This window comes from Rhincodon typus, chromosome 2, assembly GCF_021869965.1.
Source record: "Rhincodon typus isolate 14 chromosome 2, sRhiTyp1.1, whole genome shotgun sequence".
NCBI lineage: Eukaryota > Metazoa > Chordata > Chondrichthyes > Orectolobiformes > Rhincodontidae > Rhincodon > Rhincodon typus.
The window spans coordinates 21719569-21741734 of NC_063333.1; the positions used below are offsets into that span (position 1 = coordinate 21719569).

At 37.3% G+C, this 22166-nt stretch overlaps 1 protein-coding gene across 5 annotated transcripts in view; it reads left to right on the forward strand.

Annotated features, from left to right (window-relative positions):
- The window catches only part of zmynd11 (zinc finger, MYND-type containing 11), a 210210-nt gene that overhangs the window by 120277 nt on the left and 67767 nt on the right, over positions 1-22166 (forward strand). For 3 of the 5 annotated variants that reach the window (XM_048610972.1, XM_048610965.1, XM_048610978.1), the window contains 5 exons: positions 3990-4149; positions 6473-6634; positions 10325-10402; positions 19428-19520; positions 20269-20356. In XM_048610972.1, coding sequence (XP_048466929.1) covers positions 3990-4149; positions 6473-6634; positions 10325-10402; positions 19428-19520; positions 20269-20356 — 581 coding nt within the window. Of the gene's footprint in view, positions 1-3834; positions 3878-3989; positions 4150-4365; positions 4417-6472; positions 6635-10324; positions 10403-19427; positions 19521-20268; positions 20357-22166 lie in introns of those variants that run through there. The other 2 variants (XM_048610986.1, XM_048610994.1) reach the window with 2 other exon arrangements.

The window sequence follows — 22166 nt, forward strand, 5'->3', positions numbered from 1 at the left end:
ACTATCTCATTAAAAACAATAATATGCTTATTACTGAATTGTGACAGGAAATACAATTTACATAATATTATTAACATTGACATGGATTTTGCAGTAATAAGAGCAACATAATTATACCTCCTCCTCCTTTGAAACTGGCAGCAATTTCTGGAATCTTCACATGCATAATTAAACATGAGAATCCAGAAATTGGGGGCCACTGATTCTCTAGAAGATGCAGTATTTTGGTCCTTGGGACTGTAATCAATTGGAAGTCATTGTAATGATGATAACTTCCACTCTTAAGTTTTTTTTGTCTCACAGTAAAACCTTTGAAAACGTTATACTTCATTGAATTAGGTATGACTAGGTTTTAATGGTGTGCCATGTTCCCAATTACTGTAAGGAAGTTATGTTTGCCCTTAAAAGGTAAATTTATATTTGGTGAACATCACATTTCTCTACAATAAAATCCACATTTTTAAAAGGCTTCTATGTCGTATTTTTGTTTCATCCTTAACCCTATGTCCCAATCATTTATTTAACTATTTGTAAAATTTAAAACTAAAGGTGAAGGAGTTTTGGAATTTATTCCCAGTTTGCTGTCTGAAAATACTTCAGTTTGACTGTCTGTTTACTTGATGCTATCACTGTTCCTGGATGGCTGAAACAAACTGTTCCAATGAAAGGGGAGGTCCATGCCACAGTTATCTGTATGGTTAGTTTTCTTTGAGGTCAGTGACCACAAAATCTAGCCAGTAGTGAAATGTCTTAAGCTACTTCATAAAGGGAGGTCATTGTGCAGGTGTTAGGAGTAGAGTTAGAGTTGATGATTAAAGGAGTGCTTAAAAGAATGAGGTAATGAGATATTGAGATATTTTGAGCGTAGAGAGGTTTCAGAAGAGATTTTTAGAGAGCAAGATTATGGATGGGTGAACTGTGGCTTAAAAGGTAATTTGCCTGCGCTGGATACTGCTGCTGTTGCATTTAAAACTTTTAACAAACCTGAGTGAGATTTCCAAATTTATGACTGTCTGAACCCCAGGGTGATCTGCTACTTTGTAATTACCAACAAGGACCCATATTCAAAAAAAAAGTTATATAACAATAGTTCAGATATTTGATTTCAAAATGAAATAGATAAATTTGATTCATTATTGCATGTAGTTGTTCCACAATATGTTGCAGAATAGTGCAGTAACTCTGAAATTTTAAATAAAAACTGAAAGAACTGTGGATGCTGTAAATCAGGAACAAAAACAAAGTTGCTGGAAAAGCTCAGCAGGTCTGGCAGCATCTGTGAAGGAAAAAACAGAGTTAATGTTTTGGGTCCTCTGAGGAAGGGTCACTGGACACGAAACGTTAACTCTGAAATTTTAATTTGGTCTTTTGCATGTTCAGTGCATACAGGCATAATTATTTGCCTAATGTCTTGTATAACTCACTGAATCTGATTTCACCTATCACCATCTTCCATGTGTGTACAAATAACATCAGATGTTATGCTCAGATGTTTTGCAAGTGTGTATGCAGAATTGAGATTTTAATTGATGTGAACAACATTGGTGAATTCAAATTCTTTTGATCTCATATAATTCTTGTTTTAGTATGCTGTATTCTGTCCAAATAACCTCTTGGGAAGTTGGCAAGTAATATGAGAACACTGACTGGTCAGTTGGCATGAGCTAGGCGAATTTGGGAGTAAGATGTGGCTAGAATAACTTTAGAGTAGATCACAATCCCTTGGATTCTGGGAGAAATGTATGTTTCTGTAAAGCACTAGTTGTTTCTTTTTAAGAAAACAACTTATTTTAGAGGGATTTATTTACATAAGTCATTTTCAGTGGTGCAACACATTTACAGCACTTGATTTTCTCCTATCTACAGTCAGGTGAAAGATGAGTGAATTACACCAGTGTTTGGAGAATTTCCATCATTATTGCCACACCTATCCGCTATGAAATGCTGCCTTATGACCCCAGTTGGGAAATTTAGCAGATTCTCTTCTTTCCATAACCCCTCCTCGAATCCCTTCAGATTGGCAGCTCTTTTATCACTGTTCAAACTGTCGAGCTCAATCTCCGTTTTCTCTAGGAATCTGAAATATGAACACCAAAATATTGTTTGACTATACATTTTGCTTAATGTTTTGCAAGTTCGCATTTCCCACTAAATTTTCTTCTCAACAAAACTTAACTTTTGGTGAATCTCAATCTATCTTTTGCCTTATCCACATTCCTCCATCAACATTTATTTTCTTACATAACCAGTAACATGTTTATTCATTTCTAACCAGCTCCTCAAGACTAGACAGATTCTTTCTTAATGCTGAACTCTATTATCCCTAGTGTATTAACTGATTTATATTCTCTGGCTTTCACCTGCTTTTTCAGCAAACCTGTTTTGTAATGCTTCCCGGTGTGTTTTTTTTTCTTGTCCAATCAACTCTGCCAGATCACCTTTGCAGTTGAAATCTATATTTTCAAGGGCATTTTCCTATGAAGTCTCTTATCATAATCCAATAAATATGGAAGGTTTAGCAATGATTAGGAAGAAACATACTTCAAACAAGCACTGGTCTGACATGCCCTATTTATTTTCAGCTATTGACTTCTCCTATCTTGTGGAATGTATTTCCCTTCAAGCCATCCCTGCTTCTTCTTTAACAACAGTTCTCAGAAAGCATTTGTGTTATTCATATTAGTAAAGGTGGACCTGAATTTACATAGTATATCCCAAAGCTCTTTGTAGGCAATAATGTACTTCTGAATTGTAGTCACTGAAATTATGTGATAAACATGAAGCCAGTTTTCAACTGACAGGACTATGATATATAATTTGTGCTGATAGTTGTAGGATCAGTATTGGCTAGGGAATCTAAGAGGCAAAACTTTTGGATTCGCATCTCATCCAAAAGACAGCACATCAAACTACATGCCACTTCGACAACGTTGTACTTGTAATAGCCCAGATGTTATGCTGAAATCATTTGAAAGGCAGTTGAGCCCATAAACCTTTGACTTGGGTGAGAGTGTTGTCACTAAATCGTGGCTGATGCCAGAGTGAAATTTTAGGAAAATGAAATTTAGTAAAAAAATACAGTCATAGTATGCTTTTTGTGACACAGTATTTAACTGTGTTTCTGTTGTGCTTGATGTACCAAGTTAAACCATGTTTACTTTGTATGAAGTCATAGAATAAATACAGCACATATCGCTCATTGTATCTATTTTAGCTCTGTACGAAAGCATTTCACCCCATTCCACTCTCCTGACTTTTTCTTATAGCCCTGCAATTTTTTTTCTCACTCGCAAATTGTCCAGTTCTCATTTGAAGGACTCCTTTGAATTTATCTTCATCGCACTCTCAGGCAGTGCCCTTTTTCTGTGCCCGCTTTAGAATCATACCCTTAACTTTAGAATGTTCTCCTTGTTCTTTCTACCAAAATGGACTGCTTCACACTTCTTTGTACATTGCAAGTATAGAAGTATTTTTAAACTAGGTGCTGCAGTTAAATATAGTCTGTGCCTGTTTTCATTAATTGCAGTTGGTTTTCAGTTTCACCTTCTGACCCCAATAGTTATAATTCTTGTATTAAATGAGAAACCAAATCTAAATATAAACAGCTAATAATTGCTCTCTGAATAATTCCTGTTTTCACAATGTTCTCAACAAAATTGCTGATTACAACCATCATGGGAATCTGCAACTAATTAATTGCATCCTACTTAGTTTTGTTTACTTTGCTGTTTGTAAGGCATTTAAGTTACAATTAAAGTTCTGGAAATTAGTCCGACTTTGCTCTGTAGTTAGTAATGTGTACATTTGATGCATTGCTTTTTACCTAGTTGACTAGACAATAGAACATTTCGTCCACAGAATATCAAGAAACAAATAGGTAAATTGCTGTTTAAATTTATTATTCTCATTTAGTCATGCTTTAATTAGACATTTCTGTTTGATTTAACAGTGATATTTAATTGCAGTGATCTCTGCGGTTTCTCCCCAAGGTTCATGTCTCGCCTTCACAGTATGCATCCAAAGGACACCAATCGGCAGCTGGGCCTTGCGGTAAAAGATGGCCTGATTGTTGAAACCCTGACTGTGGGCTGCAAGGGTTCAAAGGCAGGAATCGAACAGGAAGGATATTGGCTTCCAGGGGATGAGATTGTAAGCATCATGATTATTTAGAAATGGCCACATTTATCCAGTTTAGTGGCTGTTAGAACCTTAAGCTGCATTATATTACAGTATAACTGTATGTTTAAGAATCCTCTTCTGGAGGAGCATTACTTATCAAACAGTGATCTGGCGTAAAATCAGCAAGTATGGTAACACAGAGAAATAGTTCTGAATGTTTACTTAGACTGTGCCTACTCTCTTTAGGTCATCTGAAGTGCATCATCCTGTGATGTCGTATGTGATTTTACGATCCAAGTAAGCCTGCAAGATTGGTTAATAGTGCTGTAGGCATATCCATGGAAATTCTCAGATTTCAGTGTTCAAGACAACTTCTAAAATGCACATCATGCAATAGTTAAGCGTTTAGAAATATTGACCTAAATTCAAATTTTATTGGTCAACAAAATGTGAAGCACTTTATTAAATGTTTCCTTGGTTATATATTTAAAACAAAAACACCCTATTTGCCAAAATTTAAACTTGTAGTATACTGCAGCTTTAAATGTTGTTTAGCCCCAGTTTTAGCTCCAAGTAAGAAGTTGTTTGACACTGATAGGGTTAGAAATTGCATGACATTTACCACCGCCTTTCCAAATCCATTTTGTTTGCTTTTTTGCTGATTTTTTTTATTTTGTTTCAGCTTCAAAAGAATGCAATGTGGAAGAGGACTATAAGAAACTGTGGTATAATGTTTATCTCTGTGGACAATAGGGTGCTGCTGGTAGTTAACCTAATTTTCTCTTTGACAAGTAATCACTGCTGGACTGTTTGAAAGTCTTCTGTGTTCTGCAGATCAAGTAACTAGCAATGTTGACACAGCCTGGATTTGGTGACAATGTTAATTGTTTAATTATTGGAGGCCATGTATAATTTTGATTTTAAATGATTGCTCTTAAAATAGATTAATAAATTAACTTTAATAAATAAACATAAATAGATGAACCAGAACACCAGGATATTGGCTGTAAGGCCCTAAATTTGTAGGAGAGCACTCCAGATTTATTATGTTACTTAACTACTTGCAGCATGGGTAGAATTTCCAGTCATTGCTCCCAGCATTGGCCAGGAAAATGCCTGCTCGGCAAATAGTCAAATAGTTTTATATGTTTCTGGCAGAAAGATAAAAGTTAAATATCTTTCAAAAAACACATGGGAAAATTGTGTGATGGTTTAGAAACTGAATAGTATGCCTTTTTATTGGTCCTGACTTATAATGTACAAATGTTTTGAAATTAATAGTTATAAAATTAGCATAAAAGAATATTTATTAGTTTTGAGTGACTCATTTCGTTTTGTTTCTTTTTCACCTTGTTTAAAGTTGCAGAAAAAAATCTTTTAAGGATGAATGATTGCAGTTATTCATCTGGCAGCCCAATGCTTTTGCTTCAACAAAAAGCAATTTCCTGATGCTGATCTGACTTGCAGCATTAAAGAAGCTAGATTTATGAACCCATCTCGTGGATTTTGTTGCAAACTGCTTGGATTTTCCTCTTGGTGCAGTATAACTGCAGCTTGTTACAACCCAGGTCTTAAAATCACTTTGTTTGCCTTTAACTTTTTGGGATTTTTGTAGACTTCCCATTTTAATGAGGAAAGAGCTAATAATCCTGTGGCTGACCTCTAATATAAGTGACATTTGGAAGCCAGTGAACAAAATAATGCACATACGGAAGCAGATAGGGGAAGTGTCTGGTCAACGCGAGAAAAAGTGGTGGGTGTGCTGAGCACATGCACCTTGTTCTTAGATACTGATACAGTTGATCCTTTGCCTTTCAAATCTTCTAAAACTACATTTTAACAACCTACTTTCAAAACAACTGTTTTAAATGTAGACTAATCAAGTGTGCTGCTTTTATAGTAATTTTGTTGTTGCCACTTAATAATGGTAATCAGAACTGCTCCTGAAATTGAATTTTACCGCCAGACAGCCCAGCATGTATACAGTAAAAGCTTAGGAAAAATGGAAGTCTGTTTGAAGATGTGATGAGCTTCAGTTCAAATATGGGAATCACATCAACCTTTCAATGCTAACATTGATTTTGATAGAACATTAGTGTTTCAGTATCAGTATGCTTCTTTAGTGACGATGTTACGGTAAAGTAATGTTTGGTGGCTATAACACATTTAACAAGCTATTTCAAGTGTTATAATGATTTTCATTTTAAGGCTGCACCTGACTACCTTACCACTGGCTTCTACCCTGTTCCCCAAATGTGCTGCTGTTCATTATCAAAACACAAAACTATTTTTGGCAATAGGGTGACATTAGCCAGTTGACTAATTTATTCATTTACCTTTCTTTCCATTTTAGGATTGGAATGTAGAAAGTCATGATTGGTATTGCATGGAGTGTCACATTGCAGGAGAGATCCTAACTTGTGATTCTTGCTTTCGCGTTTATCACCCAAAATGTCTCCCTGATGAATTCAGGCCACAAGACAGCAGTTCACATTGGCAGTGCCAAGTGTGTAAGGTACATGTAATTGTGTTTACTTACATTTCAAATATTTAAAATATAAATGTAAAACATTTATGAATTGCAATTTTAATCTAAAGACATATAACACTTATTCAGATACAAGTTTATATGAATGTTTCACTTATGTTTGGTATCATGATGACAAGTCTATAGAAATAGATTTGCTTTATTGCTTTAAGCAGAGAACAATGTCTACTGAGGGAGCCGTATCTTTCATTGGTGAAGGTGGGTGTGGTTGATGGGGTTTATTCTCAAAATTGCTTATGTTCAGACTGCTTAAATCCACCTGCTGGTAGAAACACTTAAATGGCATTAATGGCGTTAATGACACCAATAGAAATGTCCATTACTTGTACTTCTCTTGTTTGCTGACTAAGGCAGCTAGAGCGGATACAACAGCTTCACGAGGGCAGAAAATATTTAATAGATTAATGACTTTTTTACTGCTTGTATCCTGAATTCAGAATGACCGACTGATTGAATTGATGCATTTATATAAATTTCTTATGTGTGTATAATGATTTGGCTAAAAAGCTGTGTCAAATTGTCTTGACTGAAAATGCTACTGTTCATTTTATATGCAGGAAATAATTAATATTCTGACCTTACTTGTAGTTCCAAACCTAGATAATTAGGTTCATATTTGGATGGATATTCAAACATCCCTTTCTCACTCATAGGCAGGCTGCATTAGAAGCAATTATAATCATGTAGGATAACAGGAATCCCAATCAGTTTGTGTTCTGCAGAGCCAGTCTCCATCTAGTGATTGTTTATGGTTTGACAGGCTGCAGAGGAAAATACTCTTGTTGCTCCAGAGTTCTGCAGTTCCAAGCCAAGTGGATCTACCAAATAGTAAAGAACATGACCCAGGTTGTTTTCAAAGTTTTTACACTATTTATTACATCTTCATTGAAGAAAAGCATGCAAATACACTTCACAGGGATTAAAGAGGATGGGAATGGGAGGAAAGGACACTGAATCAAAAATGTGACCGAAAACTTGATTAAAGTGGGTTTAGGCAATGAAAGTTAGGAGCAGAAGTAGGCTGTTCAGCCCACAGTTCTTTGCCATTCAATGAGATCATGACTGATCTGACAACCTTCAATTCCACGGTCCTGTCTTTTGGTCCATAACCCTTGAATTCCTTATTGATTAAAAATCAGTCCATCTCAACCTTAAAAATACTTAAGAACCCTGCCTCAACAGCCCTCTAACAGTAAAGAATTCCACAGATTCACTACCGTTTGACAGAAGAAATTTCTCCCCATCTCTGACTTGAGTGTGTGATCTCTTATTTTGAGATGATGCCCTTGGACCTGGACTCTCCCATAAGGGAAAACAATCTCTCTGCCTGTCAAGCCTGCTCAGAATCTTGCATGTTTCAGTAAGGCCACTCCTCATTCTTTGAAAATCCAGTGAGCACAAGCCCATCGCACTCGCAGTCTCCCCATAAAACAGTCCTTCCATACCTGAGACAGATGGTGATGCAGTGATAATTTCCAGAGCACATTTTCTGTAGTGATAGTTACTGTATTTTTGTATTTATTGTTAGGTTTGTCTTTAAGGAGGATCTTAAAGGAAGTGCAGAGTTAAAGGTGTGCTGGTAGAGAAATATTCATTTGAGGATTCTGGGTAGTAAAAGCAATAGCGAATGAAGTCTGGTATACAGAAGAGACAACAGTTAGAAGAGCAGAACATCTAGTTGTACAGATGTGTTGAGGAACCGTGAAGAGAATTCAGATATTAGACTGAGGATTTTCATGGTCACCAGTACTGAGACTAACTTTCAGTTTCACATTTATTAATTAATTGAATTTATCAATAAATTGAATTTGAATTCCTCAGCAGCTGTGTGGGGTTGAACTCGTGTCCCAGGCCAGTAGTCTGGCCTGTGAATTAGTCTTCCTGTCCAAGCTTAATACTACAAGCTGGATACTGTTTAATTTGTAAAGCCCTTAATTTAAAATATATTTTCATATTCAGCATTTATTTAAAGAGGACTAGAATACAGGAGCAGGGATGTATTGACGATCAGACTGTATTTGGAATATTGTGAGCAGTTTTGGGTCCTGTATCTTAAGGAAAGCTGCTTTGGTTTTGGAGGGAGTCCAGAGGAGGTTCACAAGAATGATTGTGGGAATTAAGGGCTTGTCATGTGAGGAGCAATTGAGGACTCTGTCTGTATCTGATGGAGTTTAGAAAGTTGAAGAGGGGGCTATCGTTGAAACTTACAGAATGCTGAGAGACCGGGATAGAGTGCTGTTTCCACTAGTAGTAGAGACTAGGACCTGAGGGTGCAGTCTCTTCACAGTAGCATTGTAAAGCAAAATATAACATCAAGCAATGTGAGATAGCAAGAACTGCTGATGCTAGAGTCAGACATAACACAGTGTCTAGCTGGAAGTACACAGCAGGCCAGGCAGCATCAGAGGAGCAGGAAAGTTGGCGTTTCGAGTCGGGACCCTTCTGCAGAAGGTGTGTCCTAACCCGAAACATCAACTTTCCTGTTCCTCCAGCTCCACACTGTGGAGCCATGTGAGATGTTGGATCACATGGCCAACAGCTTGGTCAAAGTCAGTTTAAAGAAATGTCTTTATGAAGGAAAGCGAGGTAGAGTATTGGAGGAAGAGAGCTCTTGCACTTGAGGCCTAATCAGCTGAAAGCATGGCTGCTAAAGTACAAGATGTGCAATAAGCTAAATTAGACAAGCACATACTCGGGATGTTTGTGGAGCTGGAGAAAATCTCCCATTTAGAAAAAGTCCGAGTCATGGGAAGGGTTTGAAAACAAGGCTGAGAATTTTAAAATCATGACATTGCTTGACAAGTAAGTTAACGGGTACAGAGCTGATAGGGGAATGGTTTTGATATGAGTTGGTGCAGGTAAATTCAAAGTACTGTGAGGAAGGGAGTTCTAGGATTTTGACCCAGCCACACTGAAGGAATGTTGATATGTTTCTAATTCAGGGTGTCTAAAAATTTAAACAGAATAGTTTTTAAGGAACTTTTCAGATGAAGAGCAAGAGATTTATTGAGAGAATTCTCTACATTGAGCCTAACTACCATTGTTGCTGGGAAGATGGAAATATCAAAGACAACAGAGTCAAGGTATACATAGCAGTTGTGACTATAAAACATTGCAGGGTTATGGAGGGACAAGACCATGAAGAGGCTTGGACACAAGCATGCAACTTTAAAACTGGTAGTGTTCAGGTACTGGAAACCAATCTGTGGAACAAATGTGAATAAGATTTGGTCTGGAAGATGTACAGCAGCAGATTTCTGTGAAATCTTTTGGTTGGTAGTTGATCTTGTTGACTGTGTAGATGTTTACAAACCACTTCAAAACGAAGTGGAGCCTTGAGAAGGATATTCTGAATAATAGTAGATGGCTTTCATGGTGCTTGACCAATGTTTTCCTGTGTTCAGCACGTCGAAACCTTTTTTTAATTATCTTACAAGATTTTCTGGCACACTCACCTTCAGATTCAATTACGTTGTGTCATATGCTTTGAAAAATCATCAGTCAGTGTTATAAATCAAATAGATCTAGCATGTGATATCACATGTACGTTTTGAGATGTCAAGTTGTTGAAAATGAATGTCTGAGTTATTTTGCTAACTGTTACAATAGGTTGGTCAGGGAACAATAGTTCACTAATTTAACTACTATTCCCAATAGAGCATGAAAAAGAAGAACACAACCAAGCAAGCTATGGGCAGATATCTGGGTTACATTGTTTCTCGCATGAAGGAGAGGGTGAGTATCTGTTTTAAGAAAGAAATGCAGATTTATGGTTTCCAAACTTCAGTAAATTAGCTGTGCATTATTTTATGTTACTGTTATTGTTTCCTTTTTGATATTGTATCATAAATGACATTATGAGAACACAAAGGAAAAATAAAAACCAAAAAAAATCATTTGACTGATGGAGGTTTGTATGTTTCATTCCCGCTTGCGCAACATGACCTTCACCTGTATTTTGAATGTCACCAGTGCCCTTAATTACACTTTTTATTCCGGCTAGATATTTCACAATGTTTATCATACATCGAATTGTTACAAATGTGTTGAATTTGCTTTTCATGAATTTAGATTACAATACAGTAGGAAATAATTGTTCTATTAATTGTAATTTCCCCAAGTTAGATGTGAAAACGTTTTTCTTTGTTTCAATGAACTGTCATTTTGCTCCTTTGATACTTTTATTTTGGAAGTTGCAGATGCTAAATTACTTTATTTCATCAATTTCCACTTTTTTTCACTGGGTACTATAGATTTTATTTAAATAAAGTAAAGAGAATAACCAACATACAATTTTGCAGTGCATGTTTCATACAAGTCTGGCACTACTTCAGCAGCAGCATATCTGTAATAAGGTAACCAGTTTTGAAGATGACAGGTCATAATGTGTTAGCTCCTATCAACTTCTTATCTTTGCAAGGTTAGTAATAATTGCAAATTGGAACTTTATATGCCGAATCATGTTAGCAAAAGATGCCAAACTATACCATATGTGAAATTTACTGAGAATTTTTTTTAATTCATTCATGGGATGAGGGCATCACTGGCTAGGCCAATATTTAGTGTCCATCCCTAATTGCCCAGAGTGCAGTTAAGAGTCACCCACATTGCTGTGGGTCTGGAGTCACATGTAGGCCAGACCAGGCAAGGATGGCAGTTTCCTTCCTTACAATCGGCAATGGATTCATGATCATTAGACTCTTAATTCCAGATATTTTACTGAATTCAAATTCCACCATCTGCCGGGGTGGGATTCGAACCCAAATCCTCAGAACATTACCTAGATTTGTGGATTAACAGTCCAGCCTTAATACCACTGGGCCATCACCGCCCCCAAAATAAAGTTAGCTCTTGTAATCTGCAGAATTGAAGTATCGACAGATATTGGAATTACTGCTTTCATTGTTTTCTAATTTCTTTTACATTTTAAGTTATTAGTTTTTTTTAAAAAAATTCTTATTTCAGGAAACCATCACTAGAGAAACTAATGGGATATGTCTCTTGGCCATGATGGCTTCCATCCTGAAAGAGATAGCTAGAGAGATAGTGGATACATTGATTGTAATTTCTCCAGAAACCAAGGATTTTAGGAGAAGTACCAGAGGATTGGAAAGCTGCCAATGTGACACAACTGTTCAAAAAGGGAGGGAGGCAAAAAGCTGGTAATGTGGGCCGATTTGCCGAGCATCTGTTGTTGGCGAATTATTGGAATCAATTGTTAAGGAAGTAGGGCAGAACGTTGGAAAATCACAGTCTAATCCTCAGAGTAAACATGGCTTCGTGAAAGGGAAGTCATGTCTAATTTATTAGACCTTTTCGAGGAAGTCTTAACCAGAGTGGATAGAGGGGAATACGTATTGTGTTTGGACTTCCAGAAGGTGTTTGACAAGGTCTCTCTCAAAATATTAAGTCACTGGATAGGAGCTCACGGTGTTTGAAGAAGTATATTGGCATGGATAATGAATAGGCTTATGAGCAAGAAACAGCAAATGGGAATAAGAGATTCTTTTTCATGTTGATGATTTGTGACCACTGAGATTCCAAAGGCATCAGTACTGGGATCACAACTGTTTAGATTATATATTATTGACTTGGAAGAGAAAGTGAATGTACTGTGGCCAAATTTGGACACAACACAAAAATAGGTATTTAACTGGAGAAAAACTGCAGTAGCTGCAACACAAAAGGACTTGGGCTACTTACGCCCAAAATACTGAAAGCTAGCGCACAGATGCATTAGGTAATCAGGAAGGCTGATGGAACATTAGCCCCTATTTCAAGAGGTCTGGAGTATATGAGTAGGTAAGTCTTAGTGAAACTATACAAGATGCTGCTGAGACCATATCTGGAGTACTGTGAGCAATTTTCACAGAATTGTAGAATCCCTACTGTGTAGAAGCAGGCCATTCAGCCAAGTGAGTCCACATCAAAACCACATCAACCCTATGAAGAGCATCCCACCTAAACCCAATCCCTACCCTATCCCTGTGACTCTGCATTTCCCATGGCTAGTCTACCTAACTCTCTCATCCCTGGATACAATGGGCAATTTAACATGGCCGATCCACCTGACCTGCACACTGTTGGACTGTAGGAGGAAACCGGAGCACCTGGAGGAAACCCACGCAGACACCAGGAAAAATGTACAAACTCAACACAGTCAGTCAGTTGCCTGAGGGTGGAATCAAACCCAATGAAGGTTTTGCTAAAACTATAATAGGCACTGATCACACCACAGCTGGAATACTGTGAATGGTTTTTGCACCCATATATAAGGAAAGTTATACTGGCAGTGGAAGCAGTCCAGAGAAGGTGAATTAAGTTGATCCTGGGTATGGATTGATTTTCGTAGAGGTTAAATAGGTTGAGCTTGATCTCATTGGAGCTGAGGAGAATGAGAGGCTACCTTATTGAAACATACATGATTCTTAGGGGGCTTGACAAGGTAGATGCAGAAAGATTGTTACCCTTTGTGGAAGAGTCTAGGACCAGATGGCATAATCTCAGGGCAAGGAATCGCTCTTTTAAGACAGAAGTGAGGAGGATTTTCTTCTGAGGGTGATGAATCTGCTGAATTCTTTACCTCAGAGGCCTGTTGAGGTTGGGCTGCTAAATGTATTCAAGACTGAGAAGATAGATTTTTAATCAATAAGGGAATCAAGGATTATACTCAAAAGGCAGGAAATGGAGAATTATTAGATCAACCATGATTTCTTTCAATGGTGGAGCAGGCTTGAAGGGTAGAATACCTACTGCTGGTCCTATATCTTGTGGTCTTAATTATGGTCTTAAAACCTTCTGTAGGTATGTAGAAAGAAAAATATTGGCAAAGACAAATATGGGTCCTTTACAGACTGAGCAGACAGTTTACAATGAGAAATAAGGAAACGTAAGAGAAACTAAAAAAAATCCTAAGGGCAGATTCTATGGGGTGAGGGGGCGTTTCTGTGCAACATGTATTATGAAGAGATGTGTGGCAGAATCAACCAGCAAATGTGGCAAGGCCTGTCTTGATGACAGGAGAATCTTGCTGCAGCATTGTGCTTTTGCCACACGCGGAGGCGAGTTGCCTATGAAGACTGTACTGGAAACTCATTTTAATGGTGGTAAAAAGGCCTTGTGACTCAGGATATCGCTCCCAGTTCATGGACTGAAACAGGCTGCATTTCCAGGCTCTTCACTCATTGTTGTAGCGCTTGCTCTAGATTACTGGATGATTACAGTGTCATTACCTTGCCTTTTTGCACTTTGGCCTCTCGCCCACATCTTCCAGGCTCATATTACTTATGTCTTGATTTGCCAATTACTGCAGACTAAAAGGCAGAAAGTTTGTCATGGTTGTTTAGCACACCTCAGTCAAGTCAAAGGTGATAGTCTTTGGTCAGAAGAAACAGTCAGCACAGAAAGTCAAGAGCAGTCTCCAATAATAGTGCAAGGGCTTAGGATTTCAGTCAGCTACTTGAAGGGTCAGAATCAGGCTTTTCTCATAAGGGGCAAGGGGCTAAATGTTGAGCAGCCCATCACCCTTCTTCATTTTATGCCCTGTTGTGTGCTGTTGTTTCCTTATGGAATGAGAGATGAAGAAGCATTAATAGAGATGAAAATGGCCGGTACTGCTGTTATGTTTGGTGCAGATGGGGAATCATCCAAAGCAAGTGAGTAGGCAGCATTGGGGAATAGGTGGGAAGGCAAGTAGTGGCGATAACAAGGAATCTGCAGAGGGATGTAGACAGGTTAAGCGAGTGGGCAAAGTTGGCAGATGGAATATAATATCGGAAAATATGAGGTTGTGCATTTTGACAGGAAGAATTGGAAGTGCTACATATTATCTAAATGGAAAAAGACTGCAGAAGGCTACCAAACAGTGGGTTTTGGGAGTCCTCGCCCATGAATCACAAAAAGCTGGCATTCACGTTGAATTGGTAATAGGGAAGGCAAATAGAATGTTGGTCTTTATTTCAAAGGGAATCAAGCACAAAAGTAGACTGGCTTTGCCAGAACTATACAAGACACTAGTCAAATTACAGCTATAATATTGTGAACAATTTGTGCCTCCTTGTCTAAGGAAGGATATACTGGCATTGGAGGCAGACCAGATGTGGTTCACTAAGCTGATGTTGTGTTTGCAGGGAGAGTTTGTGGAAAGTTTGAGTAGATTGGACTTGTACTCATTATAATTTAGAAGAATGGGAGGTGACCTTATTGAAACATGTAAGATTGTTAGGGGACTTGACAGCATTGATGTGGAGAAGTTGTTTCTCCTTTTGGGAGAGTCTGAGATCAGATGGCATAACCTCAGATTAAGAACCTATTTAAAACAGATGAATTTTTTTCTGAAATTGTAGAATTCTTTAGGACAGAGGATTGTTGATGCTGGGTCAATAGGGTTAGGGTTAAGTATGTTCAATGCTGAGATGAACAAATTTTTAATCAGTAAGGGAATAGAGGATTATAGGGAAAAGACAAGAAAGTGAACTTAAGAAATGTCAAATCAACCATGACCTTGTTGAATACGTTACAACTGATCCAAAGACGTATGGCCTTATTGAAAGAGGATTTAAGTATTGGTTTTAAAAAGTCTTGTTTAACTTGTATGGAACCTTGATGAAACTGCCCTCAAGTTTATGTGCAATTCTGGTGGCAGCAGAAATACTCCCCCCCCCCCCCGATTGCAGGGCCAAGAAGCAACAGGTTTAAGCCTCAGAATAAGACGCTAGCCATTTAGAATTGAAGAGGAATATCTTCACTTGTGGGCAGTGAATCTTTACAATTTGTTACCCCACAGGACTCTGGAGAACTTGGTCATTGAGTATATTGAAGACGAATAGATTTCTAGATATTAAAGATTCTGTGGAATATAGCAAATTTAAGAAAATGATATTGAGGGCAAATCTGAACAATATGGATATATATATAATATCCTGAATGTATATTTATCTGATGATGGGACTGTTTAGTCTTTGCAAGATGGACCCTGACTTGCACACCTGAAGGAAATTTTGACACCTACCAATCAGAAAGCAAGGTTCCCTTGACAGAACACTGAAATGCTTCAAACCTGTTTTTCTAAACAAATACACGTTTCCTAAATCAGTTAGCATCCAACATATTTCCATGAATTCAAAATCTAACTAATTTAGGTAGATGCAACACTATAAGCGCAGGGGGGAAAAAAAATCAAATGCACTAAAGGTGCAGTAGATGAGATGCCAGAAATGGTAGTGTTAATGGGTCAAAACACTTGATAAAACTGAATTCTGGATGTTTCGTTTTATGACGTCTTGAGTTCAGCTGTCATGAAGGATCAGAATTTGAAACACTTTGAATATTTTAGAAATTTAAATTATATTGAGAGATCAAAAATCTCTGATTGAATACTCAGGCAGGAACATCTCCCTAACTTAGACCTCTTGCTTCAATGCATTTTGTTGCTTTTTAGAATAACGTTTGGGTTTTTGTTTGGAATAGCTCAATCTTCACAAAAGAAAAGTGCACCCTGAATTCACAAACCTTTAGTGCATTTGATTTTTTTTTTCCCCTGCGCTTATAGTGTTGCATCTACCTAAATTAGTTAGATTTTGAATTCATGGAAATATGTTGGATGCTAACTGATTTAGGAAACGTGTATTTGTTTTTCTAAACAGGTTTGAAGCATTTCAGTGTTCTGCGCAAAGATGTATGCTGGCACACTTCTTATTTCAATTAAAGATAATGAAATTGGTGATATAGATGATCTACAAAGCTGCAAGCATTGTGTGATGACCTTCTAAGTATTCAGGATAGTTGAAGGAAAAATTGTTCTTGAAGCTTCCTTAGTCAAAGTAACTTCTGTTGTGGCTGTTTCTCAGCTACTTACTCAGTTTTTGAATCATGAATATTGAATGCAAGTTAAAATAAAGTTTTGTTCAATTTCAAGACTTCAGTATTGTACATATTCTCTTAGCCAAACAAGTTGCTTTGAAAATAATATTGCTGTTCAAAATAAAATATCTCATTTGTTTCACCCAAAAACTTACAATCTGAACAATTTAATCTTAATTGTAATCATGCCTTTAACTGAAGAAAATTAATTGTGAAAAAGATTTTGGATGGCCAGTTACATCTTTTAAAATAATTATCCAGAATTTCAAAGTCAAATTTTACTGCCTGTAATCTTAAAAATGTTTAATGTTTAACAGTAAGTAAAATACTTTGGTGCCTGTATCCAAATTCTTGTTTAAGTGGTCATGAAAGTTTGATGGCATATTTATTAGCACTCTTATAATGGTTCAGTTCAGTGTTCTCCACTCCTTTTATTTTCCCCAATTAAACTTCCTTGCCTCATGAGATTTCTTGTTTTTAATCTCACTTGACAAACTTCAGATCTGAATGTTACAATAGCGTCATTAGGTTAGCTGAAACTATCACTGTTTGGTTTTATTTATACAACATAGTCTCGTATCACTTTTCAGTCCTAGAAATTGGCCTTTGGGCCTTCTAATTTTTTCTAAATTCTGGTACTGCTGTGTAACTGAAATATTAAATCTCGAGTCAATCATGGTTGTAATAACAAAAATATATTCTGATTTATTTTGAGTCATTAGAGATGCTTGCTCATAGATCATGTTTACGTGACTGATCTACACACTGGTGCATATTGAACTCAGATTTTGCAATAAAACTTTAGGAGAAGGCGATATAAGTAAGATTTATTCTTCAAAGTAATAAAGATTTATTTAAAAAGCGACTTCAGAATTAGGAAAGAAAAGGGAGAGCTGTTTCTCTACCCCCAGCACCCTCCCAAATGCCATGCAAGTGGTCTTTAAATATTTAGACAAATCTAAACAGATTTAAGAATAAACTGCAGTTAGTTATCGCAGGTATAATAAGGCTTGCATTCATCAGAAGTTGCCATTTTGATCATGGGTTTCTGTGAATACCAAATACTTGTGAATTCAAAATTAGGTATATTGTTTAGCGTAAATGTGATTGCTTTCCAAAGACACTAAGCAAGTGCAGAACCTCTTGTTGTATAAAGAAGTTTCCAAACGTTTATTGCAAAATGGTGAATCACTTTTATTTTATAATTGGAGAGGGATGGTAACACGAAATGTCTTGCTTTTGAAGTCGAGAGATGATGAGACCTTCATTTAAAGAATATGGTAGCTTTTTTTAAAGTTATCATTCTACTAGTTCAAATCTGAACACCTTTACTTTTAGCTGGTGAGCTACTCTAGGTCATTAACTTGTGTATCAAATTAGACCCAAAGAGAGCCTTGTGGATTATGTTGTAAAGTTTTAAATTCCATTTTTTTTTTCAAAACCATGCAGCAAGTACTTTAAGGAAAAAAAAAAGTGAAATTTATGAAAACAGTAGGACTAGACCTTGGTGATACTGTGGGAATTGAGATTTTGAAATTGTAGCCATCAGAGCAGAGTGGGGCTGAAAGATTTAATTTTTTTTTAAACTCTGATGGAGGTGAATAGGGAAAGACTACTCCTGGGGAGTTTGTGATGAGATGCAATCAATGTAAAATGGTCACTTCAGGAGACAGAAGTACAATTTGAAGAAAAGAGCTTGATATCTTGGAGTTGTTCAAGCATGGAATTTATGTTGCAAAAAATAATTAAGGCAGAAATTATTGACTTTTAGTTTGAAAGGAGAAAGTAATAGTCCAGTTGAAATGGAGGGATATTGGAAGAGAGTAGTTGGATTAGTTTTAAATTGTTTGTTAAAAGCTTGATCACCTTTTATCTCGAAGACAAGTTATATGAAAAAGCTTTAAAAAAGCTTATAATTTTGCAGGTTTTGCAGTACCTTATATCTTCAATTAGATGTCAGAAATTCAATATTGAATGAACGTTTGTACCAGAAATTTGTGTTCAATTAAGTTCAAGACTTTTTTTTCCAGAAGTTATTGAGATTTTGAGATGGGATTTTGTTGGCACCTGGAAATGTATGCTTCAATATACAAGGATATTACATGTGTTCCGAATAACCATTTACCAAAAACCTTTTTGGCTTTTGGAGGAAATATATTTGAATCTGATGAAATAGACATATGCATAGGAAACTGAATCCCAAATTACATAGAATTACATAGAAATTACAGCTGGGAAACAGAATGATTAACCTAATCAGTGCATTTTAGTACTTATCCTCCAGCCAGAGTTCCTGATCTCATGCCTGTCCTGTTCCCTTTATTGTTTGACTGCTGATCCAACCTGTTCTTAAATGTTGACATGGCCTCTGTTTCAATCAAAACTCTACTGATGTACAGCCTCACAAATTCAATGTAAAGAATATAGTCTTTCTCTCTTCTCTGTCTTAAGTCACTTGCATTTAACCTCATATATTAGTGAGCTGCTAGTTGACCTTGAAAGTCTTAATAATTAGAAGCAATCTATTTCTGTCTACTCTGTTGCACAATTTTAAGCGCTTCTTTTAATCATTCATTTAATCTCCTAATTTAAGTTCTCAGACTCCAGCCGCGCATGTCCAGTCTTCCTTTTTATTTAAATTTAGGCATATCAGGTAGAATCTATGGAGATCCCCATACACATTATACCAGCTTAATACCCTTCCTGTAGTGTTGGTTACAACGCTAGCTGTGATTATACAAAGATTTTACGTTGATCCACTATTGCATCTCAATTTCTATGTTTCCTATTTCTTGCTGTAAAAAATTCGTACTGCATTAGCAAGTATTGTATCTCAGGCGCATGACTGATTGTTGAAGTTTTTATTTCAGTTTTACACATGTATGAAATATTTTTGCAGGCTTCAGAACTTGGTAAAAAGGGAAAGGAGAGCAAGCACCCAATGTACAGGAGATTAGTGCATACACCTATAGACGTTGCCAGCATACAAGAGGTAGGTAAAGAACTAACATAGAACCTTTTGCAGTTGAGTGTTTATAATATTAAGTCCATGCCTATTGGGGAAAAGTTTATGTAATGGTACCAAGGATGCAATAGAAGAAAGTGCTGTCATTTTCCTTTAAGTAGAGAAGGTGAAGGGAAAATTTGATGCCTTTTTCAGTAACAAAAGTGTCAATAAATGGTGGTAGCAGATTTAGGATATTTGGCAAAAGAGACAGTGACAGCAAATCTACTTTCTGAAAATGGAAAATAGGTATGTCCTCAAATGCACTGCCTTTAAGATAATGCAAGCTGACTCAATTTTCAAAAGGCAATTAAATAAATACTTGAAGTCAAAAACATGATGCTGTATGTAAAGTACAAAGGAAATTGAATTTATTGGATATCTCAAAAGAATCATCAAGGCATGAAGAACCAACTGGCCACCTTCTGTGCCATATCATTTTATAATGAATACAAACAGTTGTCACTGACATTCTGACTTTGGTGTCAGTGAACTTGATGAGGCCTGCCAATATAAAGTAAATTTTAAAACTTCTAAAATTGTACAAACAATGAAGTTGAATGCCCAATTCTACATCTTTGGGATGTGTTTTCCCAAAATGGTAATAAAAATCACATTTAATAAAATCCTTTGAATTCAAAACAGATATTCACTAATTAGTTATATTAAACTAAATATCTTACAGTGAGATTTGGTCTTCAAATGACATGTAACATTTTGCCAATTTCCTTCGCAGAAACTGAATGAAAACAAATACAAAAGTTTTGATGAGTTTAAATCTGATGCCCAATTGCTTCTTCACAACACTATATTATTCTATGGAGGTAAGATAGTTATTTTTACTTAATCTGATTGTTATTTATTTGAGCAAAAACACTCTGTTAGACTGGCAATTCAGGCAATTGTCATGCTGATGTACTATGCCATAGGATAAATATTTAATATTTAAATCTATATTAATGTCTTGGACAAGGAGACAGAGTAATTGTCTAAGTTTGCCGATGGTGCAAATCTTGGTGAAAATGTAAGGTCTGAAGAGGACGCAGGCTGCAAAGACATTGTTTATGAGCAAGGGGATGGCAAACAGAATATAACATAGTGAATGTAAAATTACTCACTTTGGTAGTAAGAACAAAAGGCAGAATATTTGATATAAAGCATGATGTTTGTAAATGTTGATATTTGGAGAAACTTGAGTATCATCACAAAAGGAACTCGGTGTAACTTGCAGATGCAACCAGCAATCAGGAATGCATTAATACCTGGAAGGCGCAGATAATGAGGCAAGGCTAGACAGGCTAGGTCTGTATCCTCTGGAATTCAGAAAAGTTAGAAGTGACTTTATTGAAATGTAAAATCCTGAGGGGGCTTCACTGGGTGGATGTGGAAACAATGTTTCATCTGGTGGGTGAATCTAGAACTAGGGGTCATAGTTTAAAAAAAGGGCGCCACTTAAAACAGGTAAGGAAACATTTTTTGCCCTGAGGGTTGAGTCTTTGGAATTCCCTTCCTCAAAAAGCAGCGGATGCAAAATCTTGAAACATTTTTAAGGAAGAGAGAGATTCTTGATTACGAAGGGGATGAAAGATAATTGGGATGTACAGGAACATAGAGTTGAGAGTAAAATCAGATCAGCAATGATCTTGTCAAATGGCAGAAGAGGCTTGAAGAGCTGAGTGACTACTCTTGTTGCTGTTCGTGTATAAAGCTAATGGCATATTGACCTTTATTGAAAGGGTATTGATGCATAGGAATAAGAATGTTTCACTAGAATTGTACAGGCCAATAGGCGCGTTGGGAATACTGTGTGAAATTTTGGTATCCATATTTAATAAAGGACATACTTGACTGTCGACAGTACCCTGAAGGTATTACAGATTTGTCCCTGGAATGCTAGGGGATTCCTATGATGAAAGGTTGAGTAAGTTAAGTCTGTATTCTCTAAAGTTTGAAAGAACCAGAGGTAATATAACTGAAACAAACAAGCTTCTGAAGGGGCTTTATAAGGTAGCCTCTGAGAGCAGGAATGCTGACGTTTCGGGCCTAGACCCTTCTTCAGAAATGGGGGAGGGGAAGGGGGATCTGAAGTAAATAGGGAGAGAGGGGGAGATGGATAGAGGAGAAGATAGGTGGAGAGGAGACAGACCGGTCAAAGAGGCGGGGATGGAGCCAGTAAAGGTGAGTGTAGGTGGGGAAGTAGGGAGGAGATAGGTCAGTCCAGGGAGGACGGACAGGTCAAGGGGGTGGGATGAGGTTAGTAGGTAGGAGAGGGGGGTGGGGCTTGAGGTGGGAAGAACGGATAGGTGGGAGGAAGGACAGGTTAGAGCGGCGGGGACGAGCTGGGCTGGTTTTGGGATGCGGTTGGGGGAAGGGAGATTTTGAAGCTTGTGAAGTCCACATTGATACCATTGGGCTGCAGGGTTCCCAAGCGGAATATGAGTTGCTGTTCCTGCAAGCTTCGGGTTCTGCGGAATGGGAGGGGGAGTTGAAATGGTTCGCCACTGGGAGGTGCAGTTGTTTAGTGCGAACCGAGCGTAGGTGTTCTGCAAAGCGGTCCCCAAGCCTCCGCTTGGTTTCTCCGATGTAGAGGAGGCCACAACGGGAACAGCGGATGCAGTATACCACATTAGCAGA